This window comes from Maylandia zebra, linkage group LG12, assembly GCF_041146795.1.
Source record: "Maylandia zebra isolate NMK-2024a linkage group LG12, Mzebra_GT3a, whole genome shotgun sequence".
In the NCBI taxonomy this organism is placed as follows: domain Eukaryota; kingdom Metazoa; phylum Chordata; class Actinopteri; order Cichliformes; family Cichlidae; genus Maylandia; species Maylandia zebra.
Genome location: NC_135178.1, coordinates 6,262,436 through 6,287,169, shown reverse-complemented (window position 1 = coordinate 6,287,169; position 24,734 = coordinate 6,262,436). Strand labels below are relative to the sequence as shown.

General features: G+C 43.2%; 1 protein-coding gene across 2 annotated transcripts in view; it reads right to left on the bottom strand.

Moving 5' to 3' along the window:
• sema4c (sema domain, immunoglobulin domain (Ig), transmembrane domain (TM) and short cytoplasmic domain, (semaphorin) 4C) overlaps positions 1 to 24,734 on the bottom strand; it is a 110,226-nt gene that overhangs the window by 3,346 nt on the left and 82,146 nt on the right. For both annotated transcript variants that reach the window (XM_076890611.1, XM_004567270.4), the window contains 12 exons: positions 23,991 to 24,053; positions 21,099 to 21,197; positions 20,656 to 20,752; positions 20,027 to 20,146; positions 18,344 to 18,495; positions 14,502 to 14,677; positions 11,322 to 11,466; positions 10,688 to 10,901; positions 7,032 to 7,147; positions 4,383 to 4,540; positions 3,148 to 3,239; positions 326 to 2,897 (listed from right to left, as the gene is read on the bottom strand). In XM_076890611.1, coding sequence (XP_076746726.1) covers positions 2,002 to 2,897; positions 3,148 to 3,239; positions 4,383 to 4,540; positions 7,032 to 7,147; positions 10,688 to 10,901; positions 11,322 to 11,466; positions 14,502 to 14,677; positions 18,344 to 18,495; positions 20,027 to 20,146; positions 20,656 to 20,752; positions 21,099 to 21,197; positions 23,991 to 24,053 — 2,328 coding nt within the window. In that variant the 3' untranslated portion in view covers positions 326 to 2,001. The remainder of the gene's footprint in view (positions 1 to 325; positions 2,898 to 3,147; positions 3,240 to 4,382; positions 4,541 to 7,031; positions 7,148 to 10,687; positions 10,902 to 11,321; positions 11,467 to 14,501; positions 14,678 to 18,343; positions 18,496 to 20,026; positions 20,147 to 20,655; positions 20,753 to 21,098; positions 21,198 to 23,990; positions 24,054 to 24,734) is intronic.

The window sequence follows — 24,734 nt, the reverse complement described above, 5'->3', positions numbered from 1 at the left end:
GACTTTGAACTGTGAATCATCAAAAGTTACTTCAGTAGAATTCATGAATATAAGCACTGCTTTGGGAAAACAGTATAACAGGGCTTCTTTAATAGTAAGGAGAGCATGTTTGAAAGCACCTTAAGTGAATTTCCCAAAATGTTGAATTACTCCTTTAAGAGACACTCTGGGCAACCGAAGTGTCAGAGAAGCCAAATAAATAAACTAAATAATTTGCAACACTACACTGAGCAGCAGCAAGTGCTAAAACTCTGAACTGGAAATCGTTTATGGCTATGACATTTCTTAAATCTGCTTTCATGGATTTAATTAAGTGCAACAATACCTTTCACTGGTTTCTGGCCACTTTCTGTCTGGAGCCACGTGTTTGTCGGTACAGGTTCATTCAGTCTGTCCATCAACACTGTATGTATGAGTGTGTGTGTGTGTTCTCTTCATGTCGTCATGTTTTACATTATTCTCCGTCTGTATAAGTCCACAGTAGCTCCGGGTCCGTCTCTGGGCGTCGGTAACAGGGAGAGGGGTTTCAAGGGGGTTTAAGGATCCATCACAAACACACTGTAGTCCAGGATGGTTGGGATTCAGAGGACTGTGAGTGTGTCTGTGTGTGTGTAAAAGTGTGTGTGGGAGGGGTAGTTTCTTTCTTGGCAGTGCAAGTTACCACCCTCACCAAATACATCGAATATAAAGCACTTATTGAGACATCCACAGCGGTCGCAACAGCGAGGGCTCAGCTACATTCTCCGTGCCAAATGTCTTCACGTCAACTTCGATTTGAAATCAAGTGTGCAATTACTGCTCAGCTGCTATGAGCTGAATGCAAATAGCCTTTGCACAAGCTTCCACAGAAAAAAAAAGTGCAACCAAAACACCTATCTGTCACACTCTGTGACTCTTAATAAATGTCATATGGAGTGCACTTGAAGTATAGTGGACTTGAAGGTGTGTTTGAAGGTCGCCATGCAGGGCCGTGCGAGGAGTAATGTAACGCCAGGAGCTTTTCCTCGCATTGTCATTCAAAAGTGGGGAGCCGTTAGTCGCCGATGACTATTTGAACACTGCCGTATTTCCAGAGCAAACGAATAACGAGAAATGTCTTAATTCAAAGCAACGGTCATCACATCAAATCAAAAAGGAAGAGATCGAAGTCTTTCTCGGGTGGTAAATACAAGGTGTGGAAGGGGCGAAAATACAAACTGTCTCGAGAGACTGTCCTTCATTCAACAAAAAATATTTAAAAAACGTCTTTTTCCATTGAATTTCTTCTCTTTGTCTTTCTCTCTCTCTCCTCTCTCCTTTCCATCCCGTACAAAGCTCGGGGACATGATTGTCGTCTTGCTTAGAGATTAGGCTTTTTTTCAACTGCTCGCACACTCTCGGCTCACTAATACAAAAAAAGGGAAGACACGCTTCCAGTCTTTAAGTGCAGTAAGCTGTAAAAGTCTCAAAGGAGCAGAAAGACAGAGAATCAGTTCAATATTTCCAGTTAGTTGTCCTTGTCGTTTGTCAAGTGGTTTGAGAACTGGGGCAAAACGCTTCGCTTGGTCCGCTCTTTGTAGAAGAAATGTGCCCTTCTGAGAACAGGTAACGCCATTTGTTTGATTTCCGTGCGCGAGGTGTTCTCCCCTGCGTTCGTCTTTTTTTTTTCTTCTTAAATACACAATGTACACAAGTGGCGGTTTCACAGTGGAAGCAGAAAAAGCCACAACCATGACTGCATGTTGTCCAAAACACAATAATTAGAAGAGTTCATGTCGCTCGAACACAGTGTATGAGTGTGTATATTTAACATGCTGTGTGCTATAAATGTCTACAGTGAGCCAAACAGCCATTGGTGGAGCGAGAAAGAGGGAGTGAGAGAGAGCGCGGGGGAATTGACAGCATGTTGTTGCAAGAGAGAGAGAGAGAGAGAGAGAGAGCAGGCATCCTCGAAAGGACAGAGGTAGGTTGGTTGTTTTTTTTTTTTTCAAACTCGGGGAACGGAGACGGAGGAGGACAGGCCTACACCGACGACTCCTCCGGGTTGGCGTCGGGTAGCACGCTTCTCTGCTGCAGGGTGCGTCTCAGCTCTTCCTTGAAGGGGCTGGAGTAGTCGTTCCCACCCATGCCGAGGCCTCCCAGCCCACCTCCCCCAGCACCAGTCCCGCTAGCCCTTTCCTCCCCTGCTGTGCTCAGGTTGAGGCGGATGTAGCCGTTGCTACCGGAGCCTCTGATGTTTGTGAGGCTGAGACGGCTGGGGGAGTGGATGGGCTGGCCGGGTATGGCGCTGGGCGACGCCGTGCTGCTGACACTGTTGGGCCCCAGGGCATGACCGGGAACGATCTTCAGGGAGCCGTCTGAATAATAGTAGTTGGCACCTGTCTCCCAGAAGCGGTCTTCATCCGTGGGCATCTTGCTAGGCACAAAGGTGGGCGGCTCCTTAGGCAGGGTGATGGGGTATACGAGGGTGCTCTCGAGAGGCTTCATGTCTACTCCCTTTCCCAGGGCCAGCTTCAGCCTCCTGCGCAGGTACAGAGCTACGACGAGAAGCAGCAGGCACGCTGCTCCGAGCGTGATGACCAGCACCCAGAAGAGGCCCATGCTGCTGTCCGGAGCCCGTGCTTCCATGAAGACTGGAGCGCTGGCTACCACTGCCACCTGGTAGCGTTCTGTCTGAAACTTGACTCCCTGCTCCTCAGAGTAGCAGATGTAGCGGCCCGCTTGCAACTGGCCCGCTTCAGGGATGATGAGAGCTTTGAGGGTCCGGTCGAAGCGCGGCCCTCCTGCCTCCGGATCACCCAGCTGAAGCTCACGGTCGTTGAGAACCCAACAAGGCTGAGCCAAGTTGGAGACCAGCTGGCAGGGCAGCACCATGTCAGAGCCCACCACAACGGTGACGTTCCTGAGACGGGAGTGCTCTGCGTAGGAGAGGTGGAGGAGGGGCAGAGGGTGCAGGGAAGAGGAGACAAGAGTGGGGGTTAAGTGCCATCCATAATAAATCCATTTCATATTCTGCACTAGCCAGCTCTCCTGTGCTTAATTCAATTTATTCAGCTCAGTTCAAATGTACTCGCTGAGTCCATTCCCTTTACTTGCTGCTGATTTGCTCCTACACTGACAATCAATTCCCACAAGGGGCCACTAGAGAGGTGTCAGCGCCACACTCACCAGGGCTGGGGATGGAAACCGGCTTATCAAACTTGGCTTTTCCCCGGTTGAACCTCTCCAGCATGAGGTCCTGTGAGAGGGAGGAGGTGGACCTGGAGAGAAGAGGGCAGAAAGCAGAGAGGAAGATTAATAATGTTGCAATAAGGAACCGAGAACATTTTAGTAGCGGAAGAAACATGCACAGAATAAGGGGAATCAATAAAAAATGCACAGAAAAATAGTTTTTCCAACACTTTAACAACAAAATGCATTTAATCAGACAGATATTTCAGTAGAAATAAAATAAAACTGTAACAGTACAGAAAGCCAAGGTTACCTCACAGCTTCAGGCTGAAAGTCTAAAAATTTTATTTTATAGGATTTATGCATTTCACTGGCAAATGAAGGAATCTCTGTAGTAATAGGATTCGTAGTAGTTTTTATTTTTATTTTTTTTATTTCTAGATCGATCAGTGTCAAAAACACTAAAGGATGTAAAAAGGCAGCAGTCATTAGAGCCCTGTATCGTTATTTCCAAGTTTCTTTAACTAAAGACGTGATGATTAAATAAAAGAAATCAGTGCAAGCAAACTCAACCACATCATAAAAACAAAGTTCTTTATAGTTCTGTTGAGTTCATATACACTGAGTTCTTTTGCCGACTCACAGTTACTGTGATGCATGATTACTAAGCAGTTTTTGAGTCTCTGGAGACTTTTTAGCTGCCGGTTCCTTGACAGATTCCTGATGAGAGGAGATGATTTGCAAGGTGCGCAGAGACACACTTGCAAATCTGGGACAAACACAGACTTAACACGACACGAGTACCCGAGGCGAGCTGAGATGAGAGGAAGTGTAACTGGCTGGTGTCAGATGCCGTACCGACTCGTCACAAAGGGATATAACCAGCTTGAACTTTTCTTAAGAGCGTAAATTAGAGCCATGTCACTAGTTGACTGGACTGGCGGTGCTGTTGAGATGAATCAGTGGAAAAAAGATATGATCGTTTTCCTTATTAATTATAATTTAGAGCAGTGAAGTGGAAGATAGATCCAATCATCATTAGATAATGATGATTGGATAAATGAAATCAGGCACTGGAATATTCCAATTAGTGAAACAGTTAAAGGGGTACATTTTGTTTCAGGGGTGATTCAGATGCTTGTCTAACATTTGTACATCAGCAGATTCCTTTAAAGCAAATAATTTTTTCAGTATAGTGTGGATGGATGGGTGTACATAGGTACTAGTCTCACCCTCGGTGGAGGTCGATGCGGACGCAGGCCCTACCCTCGCTGTCCCAGGCGCAGTAGGGATCCCGGGCGAGCAGACAGTCTGGCTGAGACTGATAGCGGCTGCAGTTGGCCAAGGGCAGCTGGAGAACCTCAGAACGAGATCCGATGTACAAGTACTTCTACAGAGAGGCAGAAAGAGAAGAAGAAGACAAAGTCCAGATCCAGAAGAAAGATAAACAGAGAGAGAGGGAGAGAGTGACTCAGTTAGGGGTTAGAGGAGATAATGGGATAATCACTCTCAATTACAATAACACTGACCCCCCCCCTCCAAATCCAATCTGGTTTGCACTCTTTTCGCAAAATGCTGTTATAAAATGTCTGATCGCAGCTAAGCCAGCATTAATGAGATAAGCACGAAGCTTTAGGGAACGCCCTGTCGGAAGGCCATCGATCGACGGACGCGCTGCTGTAGAGCTGCGGGGACACAGCAGCCGTCAGCACACAGGCTCCGATGACAGCTCAGAGAAGCCGAGAAAACAGAAGGGCCAAGGGTTCAATTCCCCGCTGTGGTGAAGGATTGGAATGACTGTTATTTGGGAAGAGACTTTCAGATTCATCAGGCAACAAATCATCACAAGACAAAGCAGCACTGCCTCCACTGGATACCAATGAGCAAATGATGAGACAACAAAGAGGGAAAGCAGATTCAAAAAGCACACTGAAGGAATGTGATCACACGAAGAGAGAGCAACCAGACAGGAGATTCCCAAAACAAAAAGGAACTTTGTAGCCCCCATCCCCAAGAGACCATTAAGATTTCTCATCTCTCGCAAAGACAGAAAACAATACACCTAGGAGTGTGTGGTGCCATGGAAACAGATGAAAGTTCAAATTCAAATAGTAGAGTAAAAGATGAGGTGAATTAAATGTGGTCTGTTCTGACTTTCTTTATGTATCGAGACACCTGCTTTCCAAGTGTGCAACAGAACCAAATGTAGACGTCACTTCGCTAAAGGCGCTGCTAGAGTCTTTCTGCTTGGTCCATTCGGGGATACTGTGAAGACATAGCAGCCTGCTCTGAAGCAGAGGACACACTCCCTGGTTGTGGTGAAACACAGAAATATGTGCATGGGAGCCACAGTTAGAGCAGGTTGAAATCTATCAATGCTATGGAAAGATGCTTCTGTGCATCCTTTTTTCCCCTCCTTTGGGAACGCTGTCCCACAAATCAAAGTGACAACATATATTGTGTAAATTGCTGGAGTGTTTTCTACTTTATACAACAGCTTACCAATAAGCTATTTAAAAAATAGGGCCATTATACGACTTTATTCAAATGCTTGTTATGAAGTTGTTGCCTTGTTGAAGGACATCATAAGGCAGGCTTAGAGAACAACTCCATAAACAAGGATAATGATCAAAGAGTAGTTTGCATAGGTCGTGTCCTCATTTTGGTTGCTGCTGTATCGGCAAAATTTAGAATTTATTTTTTTGCTTTTTCCATTTTAATTCAGAGATGCTAATTGATACGATATGAAGAGATTCTAAAGAGACAGAAAAGGAAGCTACAGGTGGACTGAATACTAACTGTGAATACTGTCTTTCATTTGTGCTACTGCATCCAACACACTGGTCCTTGAAGGCATGTTTTTAATCTAAATCTGAGTCTGAACTAAATGAAAGCCGAGTGTTTTAAAGGGGCACCGGAGCGATTCGAGGTGTCAGCGTGTTCCAGCGAGCGCGCGGCATGTGGCAACACCTAAAAACATTTTTCCTCCACACCTTTCCAAATAAGGGGCTGTATCCTACATTAATATTAACGCCCACTTCACATACCGATGAGTTAACGGCTTGGGGCTGAGGAAGGTGTCAGATGCTTCGAGCAACACTCAAACTACCAGCATGTTTCATGCGTGCAACACGAGTGTAGTACTGTGAATGCCTTGCAGGAAACACAGTTTCACAGTGTGAGCGGCTATCGCTAACATAAATATGACTGCACAGCATTTAGTAACTCTTTTATTTTTAAGGGTTTAAGTAGGACTGGACACAGCTAAGCCAGAGATGGTCAAGATGTGCTGTTTTATTCCTAGTTTGGGTTTCATGGGCACCGTGACTGCTCTTTGGCCATGCAGCCCCATACACAACAAAGTGTGGTGCATTGTGCATACTGATGTCTTTCCATCAGTTTTCTGCAACTTGAGTTGCAGTAGCTCGTCTGTTGGATTGGACCACAGGCGCCGGCCTTTGCTCCCCGTGTCTATCAGTGAGCCATTTGGATAGATACCTCACAAAAGCTGCAGTTCTGGAGATGTTTCATCCCAGTCGGGCAGCCATCACAGTCTGACCCTTGTCAAACTCAAATCTTTAAACTTGCACCTTTTTTCCTGCTTCTAACACGTTAACTTAGAAGACAAAGTGTTCCCTTGTTAATATATCTCACCCACAAACAGTTGCCATGGTTGTTGGGATTTTCCCTGTTTTCTCTGTGTGATTGTAGGGTCTTTATCTTACAATATAAAGCACATTGAGGAAACTGTTGTTGTGATTTGGCGTGAGTTCATCCCTTTTCTTCACTTCACATGTCAGCGGTCTCTCTGGGCTGTGTGAATGGACGTTCACGTGTAAAAACAGCAACAACTGAAACACATCCTGTTGTTGTTTTCTTACCTTGGCGTGGGAGATGGTCAGGCTGTCGACTGGCTGGGCCGTTTCAAACAGCTGGATCTCCTCTATCACGTGGGCCTCTGAACCCAGGATCACCACCCTCTGCAGCCAGCCCTCCGCTGCAGCACAGAGAGGAAGAAGACGAAGAAGATTTGAGCTCACTTTACTTCTGTCCTATTCACATGGCAGTTTTCAATCGAGTTTACTTTGGTGCACTTTTGTTGCAACACAGAACACCCAGCACACCTTTGACAGCAAAGCAGGGAATTTAAATATGAATCATACAATTTTGGCAAATATTTACAAAAATAAACCTGCGCCAGCGCTCCAGTTCATTTGTACCATAGCGATATGTTACAGTAAATTACCCCATGCACCTGTCACTGCATAGCCATCAGTTTAAATATTAATGATCAGCACACAATCACCTGTGACTGCACAACATTTGACATCCTAATATATTCACACACACACATACACGCACACGCACATGAGCTCATTTAAATATTAATGATGAAATATGATAATGTACAGGCACTCCTTTGGTGCCAACAATTTAAATATTAAAGCACAAGCTGCAAAAATATAACCTATGCAGCAAACACTTTTTTCATGAACTATTGATTGCCAAAGACACAGTGAGTGTGTTGCTCAACTGCTCCTGGTTCATGCTGAGTGTCTGAAAAGCTAGCAAGGCAACAGTTAAGGTTTTATGGCATTTTTTTTCTTGCTGTGGCAAGAACCCCCCAAAACAGGTAAAACTAAACTAACACCACTGATCATATGTCCTTGCCCCTCTGATGTGCTGAAGAGCCGGTATACAAATAGAGAGAGGCCGTAAATGGAGCAGCTGACCTCAGTGCAGCTCTAAGTGGTGTTATTAATTACACCTGGGCTTTTCCTGGTGTGACTCAAAACAAGGCCAGCTTCGCTACGGGCCACACATCAGCATCACGCCAAGGGTCAGACATGTATACAATACCGACATGCTTTAACTGAATACAAAATGCAAGGCCTGCATTATCTTCAAGTGTAACTTTGCGCATGTGAAGGTTTTGTTGACCAGTCAACAAAATTGTGCACTTTAACTACACTTTTAACTACAAAGTACGCGATCATAAGGCTGTTATATTGCAACATCCCCTTTTTATTTTTTTCATGGAGATGTTGGAAGTATCATAATTGTTTCGGCTGCTTTTACAGCCTCCTGTAGTTCTGGTTTAAACACTTCGATTCTGAGGTATGCTTCTTTCCAGTTGAGTAACTTTCTGCCTGTTTCCTGTCTGCTATTGTGTAGACTGTGTAAGAAAAAACCTGACACAAATATATTCTTTGAGAACTGATACTGTCTCGCAGCAAATGGATACACGGGCCTCTCTTTTCACTCAGTAATGAAGTTCTCAGTCCCACACCTCTCCCTCACGAGATTGCCTGCCTTCAGCATCAGCTTTCAGTTTGGTCCAATTTGGTGTTAGCTAGCATGTGAACCTGCAGGTGCAAAGCTGTCGTGCAAATCTGTTTGGTTTGGTGTTTGGTGCAAAGGCTGTGCAGAACATTTTTTTTGAAAACCTTAAGATATATGCAGGCTTTAAATTTTAAATTTAAAAATATTGGCTGGAAAAAAAAGCAACAGAAGACGAGTAGAAAGTTCCCTCCAACAGAAAAACGTGCATCACTAATGCGCAAAGCCAGAGTGTCATCAATCGTTTTCATCGACATCAATTTGTGATTGAAAAGGTCACGAAAAGGAAATCTTCTTGCTGGAACATCCATCTGCCGTACTGAGCTCCAGCTCAGCAACAAACTACAGATGAATTTAAAAGACTGGAGGTGCTCCTGGCCCTTCAACACCTCGGGTAACAGCATTTGAAGAGGTTTTATTTTATTTTTTTTAAGTGGTGTGTGGGGAGCTGATGCTGGAGGAAGAGGAAGAGGAGATCCTGTGCTCCTTTCATGTAGGGCATTGTGAACAAGTTTAGATCCCTGGTGATGAAAGGTATTTCAGGCACAGCTGGTGGGGTGACCTTGATGTGTGTGTGTGTGTGTGTGTGTGTGTGTGTGTGTGTGTGTGTGTGTGTGCGTGCGTGTGTGTGTTACGTGCTGACATGCGCTTTCTTCTGTGGTCCTCTTGATTACGAGACTGTCACAGATAATGCGAAAAGCTAACCCAGCAGCCAGAGGGGGGCTTGAGAGATGGAAATACACATACAGGCATAGCAAGCAGAAGGCATATCACCGCACTCGCCTCTCACGCCGTCACAGACCAGTGTCGGCTAATCCCTCAATCCCACAGCCTGTTTCCCCCCCCGTTTAAAAACAGTGTTGTCAAGCACTTCTCCTCCTCTCTCTCTCTCTGTCTCTTTTTTTTCACATCAGCTGTCGCTATGCCGTCGCTAATAGTTAATCAAGCCCGCAGCCCAATTGGCACTGCGAGCGCACGTCTGCCAAGGGCCCCGTTGAGTTTGTGCCGTGAAGCACGACAAGCGGGGATGACTGCACTTGCCTCAGAGAGTGTGAGTGTGCATATCTGTGTGTGTCCATTAGTAAGGTGCTAGCGCCCGCGCGTGTGTGTGTTTGTGTCGCAGCAGCAGCGGCCGTGTGTGTGTCCGGGCTGGCCTCACCGCCTGCCAGCAGAGAAGCCCCGAGTCCGCTGTTGTCACACTGTCAGTGTTGTCCCAGTCACTCTGTCTCTGCAGTGATCTGAATGATAAGTAGGGGAGTCTTTCCATTCATGAGATGGGCTGCATTCAAATTCACATTCCCTGGAATCCGCTATTAGATGTGTATTATCCAGGATTAAGGCTCCGGGAGGGCGGGCTGATTTCTGATCCAAAACAGGACACCTGCGTATGGGCCCAATGGCTACTGACTGGAGATATTAATTAAGTCGCGGGTGTGTAGACGTTTCCTTTGATGCATGAAGACGGATCTCAGCATGCAAATCTAGCCCCTAATTGAAACTCAGCTAAAGTCTGGCCAGATGGCATGTTGTTTTCGTGCTACCGTACCTTATGCCAGTACCTGTTCCTCTGTGCTGCCACGGCCCGTAAGCTCTTATCTCTATGACAAACACTCTATACATGTCATATATTTTCACCGGCCCGCTGAGAACACCCCATCTCTACAGATGGGGGTCAAAAAAATAACAGAAACATCATAAATCATGAACACTGTGCAGTCTGCTTAAAGACGATGATTCAACTTTATCGCCTTTTTTCTTTTTGAAGCTCCAGAGCAAGATGCTCTCTTGGCCTCTAGCGCCGCAGTGAGCGGAGACGGGCGGCGAGCTGTGAATAGTCGTGTCAGTGGGAATGGAAGCAGCGACTGCAGTTGAAATGTCACAGCATTAGTTAGTTAAAGAGCAAAAATTAGCTGAAGTGACAGTTGAAGTGGAAGCGCTGAAAGCAGCCGAGAAGTCGCTGGAGGGGTAGGGGGCATTAAAAGACTTGAATTATTGCTTCAGTTTAAGTGTAGCAATGGAAGCAATCAGAGTTTTCATGTTGAAGTGCCAGGGATGGGAGAAGTGTGTGCAGTGTAAACAGTTGAGCAGTGGGAATAGGCTCTGAGGAGGGAGTGTACACGATTGGTGATGCGTTTTCCCCCCAATAAAAACATCAGTGTTTTAGCCAAACACCCATGCCAGCATCACGATTCATTACCTGTGCCGATGAAGAGCATGTTGTACGGCCTCTGGTCCAGGGCGCTGACACGATCCACCGCCAGCCTCGTGAAGTTGACGCCCTTGGTGAGCAGCAGGAGGCGGCCCAGAGCTTTGTCCTCCATCAGAGGGTGCTTCTTGGCAAAGTTGAGCGTGGCGTCAGGCAGCTGCAGGGAGCTGTTGTAGCCGTTCTCCCTGTCTGAGTTGGTTATACACTGCAGTAAAGAGAGAAAAGAAGGAGGGACAGGGGAGGGAAATGAAGCGGGGAAAGGAAGGGAGAAGGATATGAGGAGAAAGTAAGAGGGCCAGGAAGGAGAAAGAGGAAGAGGAGGAAACTTCTTAGCTGCAGCTGATACAGGTTGGCACGGTTAACTGGCTTACAAACCAGTGCCCTCCCTCCACCCCTTCCTCTTCTTCAGTTTTGCTTCGCACTGGCTCTCACCTCCGCCTGCTAACACCCCTTCCTCTCCTTCCTTTCCTGTGGCGCTGGATCATTATGTCCTTGGCCTCCAAGCTACGCCACATCACCCATTTTCCCTCCCTCCTTAACTATCCCATAGGGACTATTTTCCTGCTCTGTGAAGCTGTCTACAACTTGATCAAAAATTTAAACATTGACATGGGCAGTTTCTTACCGATCCCGGCCGCGGTGTGGGGACAGAACCCGTGTAGCGTCCCCACCTCTGGGACGCCTCTCTGTACTCCTTGTAGGACCCTTTGAACACCTCCTTCACGTTACTTATCTGGTACTGACACACAGCTGACACGTCCACGTCACCCCTGGAACATGGCAGCAACATGGGGGAATCAGTGATGTGTGGCAGTAATAATTGAGACAAATTACCTGTCGTACAAGTCAGCGAGACACACTCAACAGGATGTGAACATGTACGTTTAAAAATAGCAGAATCCAAAAATACCAGGCAGTGAAGCGTGCTGCTTTTAAACGACCCTCCCGGTAATCACAATGTAGTAAATAGATATTAAATGTATGGTCTAAAACTGATTTGTTGACACATCTCCACTGTTTCCATGGTGAGGCACAAATTGATGCACATGTACGAGGGTTCCTTCATACGCCAGTGAAATCCATCAATTAGTGCCGTGACTCAGGAAATGCATTTCATTTAATGGTGAGGTCGGGGATTCGGGAGCTCTTCAAAATTTTTTTTTTCCCCAACACATTTTCAGACATCCAAGTGGGACTCAAATTGGGTATTGACGTCTGACACAGACACATTAAATTATACTTTTACTTGATATCTCACGAATATCTTTAATTTCCATGCTCATTCACCGGAATGAAACTACCCCCTCCACTCGTTTTTTAATTCCACTCTCAAACTGAGGCACTGACAGACAGGCATATAACTGTGAGCAATCTAAGGAGCTTGGAAAGAAAAGCGTCTGGACTTCTTTAAGTTTCCTTGAAGACGTTTCACCTCTCATCCGAGAAGCTTCTTCAGTTCTAAACAAATTTAAGCCCTGTGGGAGTGTCCCCAAAAGGGTCCTGCACCCCCTATTGATCCTCTACCTAATCACATGATCCAAGGTGTGAAAACGGCTACACTAATCCGGATCAATTTGAAAACAGCATTTTCGTTTAAAAACGCTCCACACTATTGTTTTCAAGCGTTTCCGACCAGTTGTTCATCCACACTGCAACCATCGAAAACGCTACGTTCCTGTATTACGCATGAGTGAAATGTAAGACAATTCAACCTGTGTCATTTCTGTCTGCTGTTTATTTACTTTCCGGCTCTTTGGAAAATGACTGAGTTTTTTTAATCGGCCAGACAATGAGGAGTTGTTGCTGCGAGTAAGACAAAAGTACAAAGTTGCAAAAGTGCTATCTGGAGCATGTACAAACTGATATTAATCTTTAATAGGGCTGTCAAAATTGAGAGCAAACAAAACAACTGCTGTATAATGCCCTCCGCTGTCTTTGTTTAATTGGTCACATGACTGCATCATTTGACTAGAATACGTCATCGTTTTCAAAAAGGCTCCGGGTGTCGCGGTCCACACTGCGACGTGAAAACGGCATTTTCAAATGTATCCGCTGTGGAGAGGTTTTTCAAAACGCTGCGTTTTCTTTGACCAAAAACGCCGTCTCAGTGTGGACGGAAGGCAAAAACGGAGAGAAAAACATGCGTTTCCAAACAAAAACGTATTAGTGTGGACATGGCCACAATCAAAGGTTTTGGGTGAACCCGCTGTGAAACCTGGCCCCACCCTATGATGCGATTTACTGAGGTCAAATGACCCAGGGTGCGAGTGGGCGTTAAGGCGCCAGAGAAGGGATCTCAAAACTGGATTATAGATGGCAGACAGTTGGTGTTGTAAGCCCCGCCCTCTGTTCAAAGATGGTCGTTCACAGTGGACATAGACGGCTTCTTTCACTCCTCTTTCAAACCATCTGTCGTCTCTGTCCAAAATGTGAACATCGGCATCCTCAAAAGAGTGACCTTTGACCTTTAGATGCAGAGCAAGTTTGAGCAAGTCAGAAAAGTAGCAAAGTCCGAATTTACAGCTATTGCTATTTAGCTTTAAACGCTCTCTCCATTTTTTCTTTGCAATGTGTGTTTTGTTTTCTGAAAGGCCGAGTTCATGAAGTCATATGATGCGATGTCCTCTTCCATTTCAGAACAATGCTCCTCCTGTTAATGTGTGACAGAGCTGCGGGTTTATAAGGTCAACGTCACAACCAAAGGACAGCGCCGATGTCTTAGCGAGTTAAAACGCAGCCCTATTCAGTCACATTATGGCTTGAGCTCCCGAGTCATCATTTACATAATGTCCAATTATCTTAATGTTATCTCTATCAAAGCCAGGGGGCTTTAAGGAAACCCCAGCAAGTCACACACAGAAAGAACGAGGGGATTAGGCTCTTTTTTTCTTTTCAAGCAGCAAAAGGAACTCCGAGCAAGAAACAAAGCTGGAAGTTCAAAGCCGGTTCAGTTTGCGATATGATATCTTACTGAAGAGCACAAAAGACTCACATCAAAGGGCGCTGCCTGGAGACAGAGAACGTTTCCAACTTTCTGAGGACAACCTTCCGCCCTCGCTCCAGTTTCTTTGTTGATTAGTAGCTCATTAACACGCTGCCGTGATGCCCAACAAACAGCCGTCTTTACTCCGCTAATAATGCTGGAGTAACTTCTCACAGCTGAATCATGACTGTCAACACCCTTTTAATTAACAGTTTGTAGTTTAATTATTGCGCTCAAAATGACTTAATTTTCATCCCACTGTGTTTGAAATGGAACAGCAGCGAGTGGACAACAGCACGGTGTGTTCACGAGACATCTGATTTACTCAGGGTGGATTTCTGCTCCTATAAAATAAAGCAGTTGCTAAAACAAGATATATAAATACTTTGATTGGACCGATCACTTTGGAGTCATGCATGATTTTAAAGACCTTTGTCTTGCCGTGAAAATGAATGCTCGACAAGCTGATGTAATATGTTTGGAAAATGCACCCACCATTGTTCAAAGCTAAATTAAAACCACGAGACGTTTAATCTCTAATAAAAGCAGTAAAACATTTTCAGGGACACTCAACTCGTATTCTCTCAAAGTAACTCACATTAATGTCAGCTAAAGGCCTCATTACGCAGGAAATACCTAATCACGCAAAGTACATAATTAGAGCCATCCTCTCAGAGTGACCATTGGTTTGAGTAAGAGGCTGACAGGTTGGCAGATGACAGCTGATAGCATATGTGGCAATTAACTTACATCTATTTGGGTTTTAGTTTGAAACAAAGTGATGTCTGCGGTCTCTTTTGCACCGCTGTCGTTCCGACTTACCACTGAGCGTGGAAGATGCCGTAGAAGGTGGTCCCCCGCCAGTCCTGCCCCGGCAGGGTGAAGACGGCTCTCAGGTTGTTGAAATAGACGTGACGCTCTGGGAGGGAGCACTCCAGCCGGGCTTTCTGGAAGGTGGTCCACTTCTTCTGCAGGGTCCTGGTTCCACCCAGATCGCCCTGAGAGAGAGCACAAATCAAATCTTATTTATGACTAACGATTATTATTTTAGGATTTTTTTAATGCTTATTTTTTTAACCCACCGTTTGCATTCAGTAACACTTTAATATAAACATAAATACGACTTAATACGAATAACAGCAAGGTTTGGGACCAGTGGACGGATTTCATATTCGTTTTCTGAAGCAAGAAACATTTAATCTCGTTTTAAGAAGACTAAGCACTGCAGTCACTTTGTGACAGCATACTTGCTTTGCCTAGTTCAGATCCAGCTGATGTGATGTGAAAACTTCAGTGCACGTACACCGACAATGGCATTTCTTTTCTTAATAGAAATTCAAAGATTCAAAGATTAAAAGACTCGATCTGACCTGATCCGATGAAAGAGAGTACTTTATTTTTAATCGTTTTAAAACATGTTCAGAGAGGATTTTTCAGTTTCCACTTGATATTTAATCAAGTAGCTGATTAAAACCAAAGAGTTGTTTTTTTTAACTGTTTGAAATAAAAAATATATATATTCTTGAATTTTAGTTTTAAATACTAAACTTTACTTCTTTACTTTAGTATAGCACTCCCTGTATGTACGCAGGTTCTCTGATGGCTCCAGCAGCTTATCAAGAAACGACTCCTATTGATTGTTATTAAGCGATTGTACATGATAATTAATAACAAGTCTGCAGAAGCAGTGGAAATACTGTGGGATGATTACTGTGTCTATTTAACGATCTTAACAGAGGATACCAACACAGCAGCCCTCTGCTTTCTTATCCGGGTAAAAGCCCCACAGTCACATGCTGAATGTAGAAGTATCGCCATGGTTACCAAATGGTGCCCACTGTTACACACACAACACTGAATACGTTTTAGTTCTTAGACACACCAAAACTCTACCGTGACAAAGTATTGTGTGGCTCGCTTTGAGCTGGCTGGCCTCTCTCTCTCCTTCCTGTTAGGCTGCCACGAATTCTGCATTTCATTGGCCTCGCCTTCACCCCACAAAAGCCAAATATCATCCGAGTAAATACACTGTAATTACTCTGAATATACATACGAAATTTTTTTCGCATCAGTTGGCTGACTGAGCTTCTGTCATGTTGAAAAAAGGATCTGAAAGAGCTTTTATAGCCTGAGACGTTCAGGTCTACCCGAGAAAATTGAAGATAAAGGCACTAACAATATTAACTTTTACAATAAAAATGGAATCTATATTGACGAGCGGTCTATTTCTGTATTGCTCTGTGGGCACAAAAGAGACGCATTTCCCTCATTCCTCTCATTTTTATTGTCCTCAGTGATTGCAGATGTGAAAAAAAGAAAAAGGAAAACACAAAAATGCTCATTTTATAGCAATGAGACATAGATATTGTGCTCCTGCTGTAATAGGGGTATAAGCAGAATGTGCTGAATTATTCATTGCTGTAGTACACATCATGTAACAGCATCTGTTTCTAATTTCATTCAGAGAGCTTTATTGTTCATCCTCGCAGACATTAAAGGGCGCTTCCCATAAACCAGAGCATATATTCAACACTAAATTACATACATCTCCATCGACTATTAGCAATCTGTCTCCAGCTTTTATAGTTTGCCTGGTTTAAAAGATGCTAAGATTACATGGCAGCATAAGTAAGTGTAACGTGACACTCTACTTCTGTAACGGTAACTGAACGTCTCAACTCTCGTCGACTCGCCTCATAGCAGAAATCACCTCTGTCTGTGTCTGGCCATAATCACTGTGGTGTATCAAACCTAATCAGTTGTCCTAATGAGGCCATTCATTAAGCAAATTAATGCATTAATTACCAAATACATCTATGTCAGTGCAACTGTCTCGGTGTAGCACATTGTTAGTAAACTGGCAGTGAGCTGAAGTTCTGTTGCTCTTGTTACAAAAACACGCGACAGCTGGCTTTGTGCAGACGTTGTGGGTTTTTTCAGTATTTTTATAGCAGAACATGTTCATATGATCATGAAAACTTCAAATGCACATGAACAGAGCAATGCTGTTTAATTCAAACTTGTATGCCGGTTGCTTGGGAGGTTTGGCATTGACTAAATGTGCTCTTGATGCTTGAGCTGGAGGTTTTATGATTGCTACTTTTAAGCCTCTAAAGAAAAAGTTCATTTAAGTAAACAGATGTGGTTCCCACGTTATCTCGCTACTCATTTGTGTGCGCTCAGTTTTGTGTTGTGAAAGCAGTTCTAGAAGATAAACAGATATGTGAACAAACTGCAAAATCTGGGCACTTGTGATCTTCATACAGCATCCACTCTGGTTTTTAGTCATTACAAAGGCAGTTCTGACTCACTTCTTCTTTTATAATGTTTAGGTCTTGTGATACAAACACAGCGCCATCGGGATGAAAGCATATAAAAAAAAAAAACAGGCAGCCAAATACTTATTCTCCAGATACTCTATTAGTTATACCTTAGTAGTACTTGGTTGGAGCCCCTTCTGCACTCAGAACTGCCCTAACTCTTCAACGACAAGATACTGGAAACATTCTTTGTTGACACGACAGCATCACACAGTTGCTGCAAAGTTTTCGGCTGCACATCCATGATGAGAATCTCCACCACATCCCAAAGGTGGCCATTTGGATTTTGAGACACTGTGGTCGTAAAGGGATGGACATGCTCAGACCACCCGGTCTCGCTGCAGCAACCACGCCATGCTTAGAGTTACCTAAATCATCCTTCTTCTCCATTCTGATGCTCAAATTGAACTTCAGCAGGTCGTCTCGGCCATGCCAACATGCCTGAATGCGCTGAATTGCTCTAATGTGACTAGCTGACTAGATAATTGTCATTAATGAGCAGTTGCAGATATATACCCGAGAAAGTGGTCTATCTGAGTCACTAATTCTGTGACACTGTGACAAGAAATTCTTCATTATCAAAGCAAAGACAAGCGCTAATTAGCTAATGTTAGCAATATATCTAACACTGATCCATGCGCTGTTACCTTCAGGCTCATTGTAATTTGTGAGTATAGTCCTTGGTAAAGGCAACTAATGACAAAATCAATGTGAACAGGTTTTATTACATAAATTTAATCATAATTAATTATCAGTTTAAATGCTGCACCAATGACAACATGAGCTGCTGTGGAGTCATTGATGAGATTTGACCACTACTCTTTATTTGACAAGGTTGGGTTAAGGGTATTGTGGAGGTATAAATCTTTCATCACTGCTTTGCTAGGAGGAGTGGCGAGTTGCTAATGCATCTGAGTGAACAACCAGGAGAGACTTACTTTCCAATTTGTACCTATAAGGAAAACTCTGCATAGTCGATGTATTTACTCTATATGCTGTTTATCATTTCAATCAATTCTGTTGGTTGCTTCCTTATATGGGCGCCTCCAGCTGAAGCCTGTAACTGTTAGCAAGTGCTGCCTCACATTATTAAGTGCTCAGAAACAGCTGCCAAAACAGCTGGAGAAAATGGAAAACAGCTGATTTCCAGTCAAGTGTGCATGAAACTACAATTCTGCAGTCAAATCCGTCCCTGTGCACTTACAGATTGATTACTGTTTGAATGAGTTTGTGTTTTTCCCAATTAATAAACGCCCACAGGTGCCAGGTTAAGGCGCTACTAGGAGATTCTTAATTGAATCTGTTCTGGGATCCGTTTTGATTATCCGCTGCGTCAGGCGTTACCTTGCAGACGCGAGCCACCCTGGCCACGTTGGGCTCGGTGTCGCAATCCAGCTCCATGGCTCGCTCGGTAAAGAAGAAGTAGATCTTGTCGTCGTCGCCCTCTTTACTGCCGCTGCTCTCCCTCACCAGGGCTGAGCCCACAAAGTCAGGCTCTGCACATGCAACACACACAATCAGAATCAGATATTTACATGGAAACACGGAGACAGCCTCGCCCTGCAGGACTGAATCACAACAAAAACAGGTGTAAGCACAAAAGCTTGACACCTCTATTTCATTCCCTGACACCCTTTCTCACCTCTTTGTCTTCTGTCATTTTCTGTCATCGCTCTTCTTCTTCTTGGCCATTTTTACTCTCTGTGTCTCTACCTTTTTGTTAATGGTCCATTTTCTGTGTGTGTGTGTGTTTGCGTGCATGCGCGTTTTTACTTTCTCTAGACACCGTTCTGTTTCTCAGATTGTACTCCTCATTAGGTTCTGAATGTGCAACAGCAGATACAGACAGTTTTGGACTCGAGCTGCTGGAGGCTTTCAATTCTACAATTTTTATGCAAACGTGTATTTTTTTAAATTGCAAGGACACCGTGGTTCCCCAGATGGACTGGTGTTTTCAGTATTAAAGCCTCTGAAGCCGCCTTTTAAATCATCACAGTGCACTACAACTCTCAGCTGAAACCCAGGCCAATTAAATGCTTTTAGGCTGGTCAGAATTGCTTAAATTAAGATGAGGCTTGCTTCCTTGCAGGTCGGCTTTTTAATAAAAGCTCTGTATTAGCATGAATAATGAAAGCCCTGCCTCAGCTGTATGTTCCTCTTCCCTCTCTCCCTCCTCCGTTCCCCTCATCAGTCCCTCAATCTTTTCATCAGCAATCCTCATATCTGTCTTTCCATCACATATTTTTTCCTGCTGTGATTTCATCCTCTCCTCTCTTCTTCAATTCTGTCCAAGTGCCTGGCTCCTCTCCCCCCACTCAGCCCCCCCTCAAGAGATAACGTCCTTCGCTGCAGCCCAGGCGCGGTCTTCATTTCCTGCAACTCAGTTCTCTTTCTCTTGTTCTTTTGCATGTTTCCTGCTCTTTTTTTTATGAAACTCTGTTAAAAGGAAGTGAATGTTATCTCCCTCTATTGTGATTTTTAAAAAATGGAATACAAGTTTAATTTGTCAGTAATGTTGTAACTTGGGGGAAAAAGACTGAATATTATAGTTTAATTCAAACAAAAGTATGCATGACTTGACATTTTTCTTCATCTTTCTTCTGAACACAGCAGCTGGGATTGATTCACACAGGATGAAAAGCGGGTTTCTTACACATATATAAATAACTACCTACAAGACTAACAGACTAACAGTGTGCAGAAACCTGTTGTGTAGTTCATCTTTATTGTGTTTTATATTTGGCCTCAGTTGTTCCACATTTCTATTTACAGCCTTAATTTACAGATTATGGCTTGACTTTTAACAGAAAATGTAATATTTTCTGGTATATTAGAATTTATTTAGAATTTGCTAAATATCTGAAGCATCGTTCAGCAGCCGGATCCATGTGAGAATCTCCCAGGACAAAAGACTTTTGCTCCTGCTATTCTCTTTTTCGTCCCACCCTGTCTTTCCTCTTCAGCTTTGGGCTCATAATTTCTTTCTTCTTTGCCTTATGTGTTCATTAAAAAAAAAGAAAATCTTACCATTGAGCCAAGCAGGCAAGTATTCGCTCTTCATGCTGTAATGCTGTTGGCCCAGGTTTCTCAGAATGACTGGCTCTGTACCCAGGAAGTTGTTGAGTGTTGCCGAGTACAGCTCCTTATCTGTACCAACAAAATGCAAGCTTTAGTTTCATTCTTTTTTAGTGACTATTGTACCGGCTTACAATGGGAGAGGGTCAGTGGTTCAGCTGGGAAACACAAATGCAGGACGGTGAATGGGCGCCTGTAGGTTCACTGAAGCTGTCCGCAGTGAAGGGAATGCAGCGTGCAAGTTAAACTGGACTTCTGGACTCTCAGAGCAACAGTATGGCGAGAAAACAGATGGGAAATTCTGCATGAGCAGTTTGTCGAGATTTGATGGACATTTAATGCTTCTTTTAGAGCTGTAAAAACTGCGGGGCTGTTCCCTTCAGTATACAAACTGCTGAGATGGAACAACAGAAGCTGACTGTGTGTTTTTGTTGATAATAGAAGTCAATGAATTTCCACCTAGGGATTTGTCTTGCTTTTTGGGATAAAGTGATTCTTTAACAATCCTAAATCCGTTCAGAAAGATCCAAAAACTTTTACTACTATTCCTCACACATGAATATATACATGGCTATACTTACCCACTATAAGGCCAGTGTGCCCCTTGGCGGGATCATACGGGCATTTTCCCTTCCCATCTTCCAGGGCTGCAGCGTTGAGGGTAAAAGAATCTGCATTCTGCAAACGTGCAAAGATTCACACGCACATAATGAGGATCATCAGTACGTATTGACCTACATTGCACAGCTGCAAGGTCTGTCTGTCCGTTGCAAGGACCAGATCTTCACAGCTCGCCATGTTGTCTTGTTGCATCAATGTCACACGATATGCGTGCACGTGTACGCGCACGGGCCTTCACACGTTGGGCTAACCTTTGCCTGAGATGCTTATTTTCCATTGCATTTATTTTTATTTTGTCACACAGTGGTCTTTGCCTCAGGTCAGGTGGCAGAAATCTCAAGTAGACACCTGTCAGCACAGGCTCGCTGTGACTTGCTATCTACGGAGCTACACGTGTACTTACCACGTAAGTGCATTTGGGCTGGAAGGCGTAGGTGCCACAGGTGTAGAGGAGCGTGTGGTTGTAGCTCTGGAGGAAACGGATGTAGTTGAAACACTCGGTCTGTGAGAGAGTGACGAGGAGTTATTTTCAAGGCAATCGGAGCAGTTTTATCCTCGGCTAAGGGGAGAAACCTATTCCACCACAAAGACTTTCAGAATACTTAACACATCCTCTGAGATTTAGCTTTACTCCAAAGCTTTGCTGTGAATTCTTCTGGATCCTCACCAAACTTGAAAATGCTTCCAGATAAATTCATGTATTAAGAAGGTGCAAAATCAGCTTACATTTACTTTGATGATTTACTTTGATATCAGTCAATATAAACGTGACAGTCCAGTGCCCAATTTAGGATACACTCAAGGTGGTGAAACAACAGAATCATTAAAGTAAATGAGAAAGATGCCGATACATTTAAAAAATATGTGTCTAAATATCAGAATCATTCATGGGAAGTGCCCGTTATTGTCTGCACTGTGACGAAGAATAAAGCTCTTTGAATGGAAATGGAAACAGACGCTCACACATGAGTCATTCTACTGTAGTAAATAAATCAGTACACCAAGTTTATCTTGCCCTCCAACGAGCTTCAAAACAATATCTCTGTCTCGAGGCAGTAATATGAGCAATGTGATGTTTTTAAATTTAGGTTTTCAGCTCAATGCGGTCGCTGATGTAGCATGAGATGTGTCTGGCAGATAGTCCTCCATCAAACTACAATGCTACATAAAAAGAAAACCAATTAAATGTAACAACAGGCATTTTTAAATGCCATATGGTGATTCCTACATAGTAAGTAAATTAACACATGAAAGCACTGTGAGATATTTTTATAGTAGATAGTAGATCAGCAGAATAAAAGATGAAGAACAAAAGGAATGTTTACAGCTCTCCCCATCACAGCCCAGCATACTATGGAAAGAGGAGTTTTCGATCTTCAGAAGGTAAAGTTTGAGTATGCATTAGGTTCTAATGAATATTTAAAATTGCTTGAGTCTTTTTAAATCTCCAGTTGCACTAATTTCTAAGCATATAAAAATATCTTTTTTTTTTCTTTTTTTTTTTTTTTACTTCAGTTGGAGGCCGTTTTAGTTAAAGAAGTGCTACTGCTGCTGCTATTGCACTCCAGTGAACTATTACGCCCTTACTCCTTTAAACCCCATCAAAAGTTACGAATGATCAAGAGAAGCTTTAGCTTTATTTCAAAAAGCGCTGTGTGCTTCTATAAAATATTTAACATGACTTCTTGCAGATTATGCTTCCTAAGCAGTGAGAGGTTTTTGCTGAGACTAAAGTGCAGAGCTAGCAGGGACCAATTTACACAGTTTACAAATGTACCATAACTGGTGGTGAGAACTGGAGGATGCTGAATTTTAGTATTATTACAGTGCTGAATATAATTGTAACAAAATTTTCAAAACCAAAAGACCTATTGAGGTTTGTTTGGGATTACTGTGTTACATCTTTTATATGTCATATCAAGAAAAAATACATGTATTAAAAATAGCTTTTTGCTAAGAAATAGGTAAGAAGACAACGCTATAATGGAAAACCTTGGGGACTGAAGAAGCAAATAAAAAAAAAAGTAAAAAAACCCCCCAAACTGCAGTTCCTTTAGTGGCCACTTGGAAGTTTCTCCATAGCTCCAAGGTTGCCCAGTTTTATAACAGATGGAAAAATACTTACAATCTGTCAGTTTGGTACAAAAATTGATGCTCTTTTTAAAGTAATTCCTTCTGCATAACAACTGTACATAGTATTGTTTTTTAATACACCTTTTTAAGTTGTCTAAAAGCCTTAAATGTTTACATTTTAAGGTGTCTGGACAGTTTTACAAACAGGTGGATGCTGACAAAGGTGGCTGCACCCTTCAGCATGACCTTCCTACATTTTTAATTGAAATGATCTGCCTGTGCTCCAGTTGTGGTGAATGGAAAATCTAGTATTTTTTGTGTGCTAGGCTATTAGGCACTTGCTGGGATCTGTGCAGTACAATTATAGAGTTGATGAATTTACCTTGCTAGCACTCCACCCTCTTGAAAACAACAACAAGAACAACAAAAATTGCTTTACAGTGGTTTGCAGTCTGTCTGTCTTCATCAATATAAAGGTATGGCCAGCCAGAGGTGAGCATAGCTTGTCATATTTATAGCCTGGAAACAACCTGTTAGCTCCTCTACAGCTAGCTAGCCAACACGCTAGCTGTTTGTTGCCTACTTAATTCATATGAAATAAACCACAGACATGTTATATACTGGGTTGCTTAGTAACGTAAGAAATAACCCATGTAAAATCACAGTTACACAATAGTAGATAGCATCATGTCAGCTGTTTCCCTCCACTTCCTCTGTTAGTGTTAGGCTAAGCTAAACAGCTGCTGTTTACATGTACTGTAACTTTCCCACACAGATACAGGATTACTGTTAATCTTTTTATTCAACCCTTGACAAAAAACAAAATGTGTTTTATTTACTTGTGTTTGTTATAACATAATTGTAAAATGGGTTATATAAAAGCAGGTTGCCTTGCAGTGCAACCAATTTTTCATAACATTCCATCATTGTTGGAGAAAGACTTCAGTATCTCTTTTGTTGCTTAACGTAAAACACACACACTGAACCACCTTAAAAGTTGCTGACCCTGTCTGGAAGATGCACGTTCTCTGTGTGCTAATGTAATGACTGGAAGCTTTCCAGTCTGAAATCCCAGACCGGTTTGATAAACTGTAATTGAGTGAGTAGAGGAGTGAGTAATGTTTTCATGCTCTTAGAAATGATTGTCTTAGAAACTACTGCTGCGCTGCCCTTGAGCAAGGCAGGTAACCCCAACAGCCACGTCAACTGAGTTCTACATTACCTGGTTGTTTTTGCCCTTGGCAACACATTCCCTCTTCTTGTCCTGCGGAGCTGGCCAGTCAATCTGGAGAAAGGAAAGAAACAGATGGAATGATGTTATTTGCCTTTTGCCCACAAGTAATATAGCTGTAAGTGTGCTGTCTATCTGTATGTAATATACTGTGTACATACTGCATGCTGTAATAAGGTGCACACCGAGACACAGTACCGCAAAAAACAGTCCTTTCCTTTTTTGCCATTTTGTCTAACTCAGCCACTGGGCTCTGTATTCTTAACCACTAGCTGCAGTAACTATAGCAACAACCACCATCTCACAAAAGCAGTATATTTGACAAATACAGTATAGTTCAAAATGTACAAATCTCAAAGATGATCTCTACCAAGAACTAATGAGCGTAGATGCACTTGGATGCTAAGAAAGGCCTAGTTCAGAAAGATGTATTACACTAGTTCTGAGCTAAAGATAGAGTAAAGTTAATTAAAACAATCCACCAACTGAGCTGCCCAGGCGGTGCAGAGAAAAGCCACGGGGTTCTTTCCCTGGCAGTCGTGTTCCTGCCCGATCAAACACGCGATTTGTGTTAGGTAGGAAGCCGTGAGGTCCTTACTGCGGAACAATTCTCTGATGATTGTAGCATTGTTTAAAGGATCAAAGACAGACTGAAAAAGGTTCAAATTTAATGCACTTGTACAAACTACCTGTCTAGCTGTGGGCTTTTATCCTCCAAAAGGTACATTTTTTTGG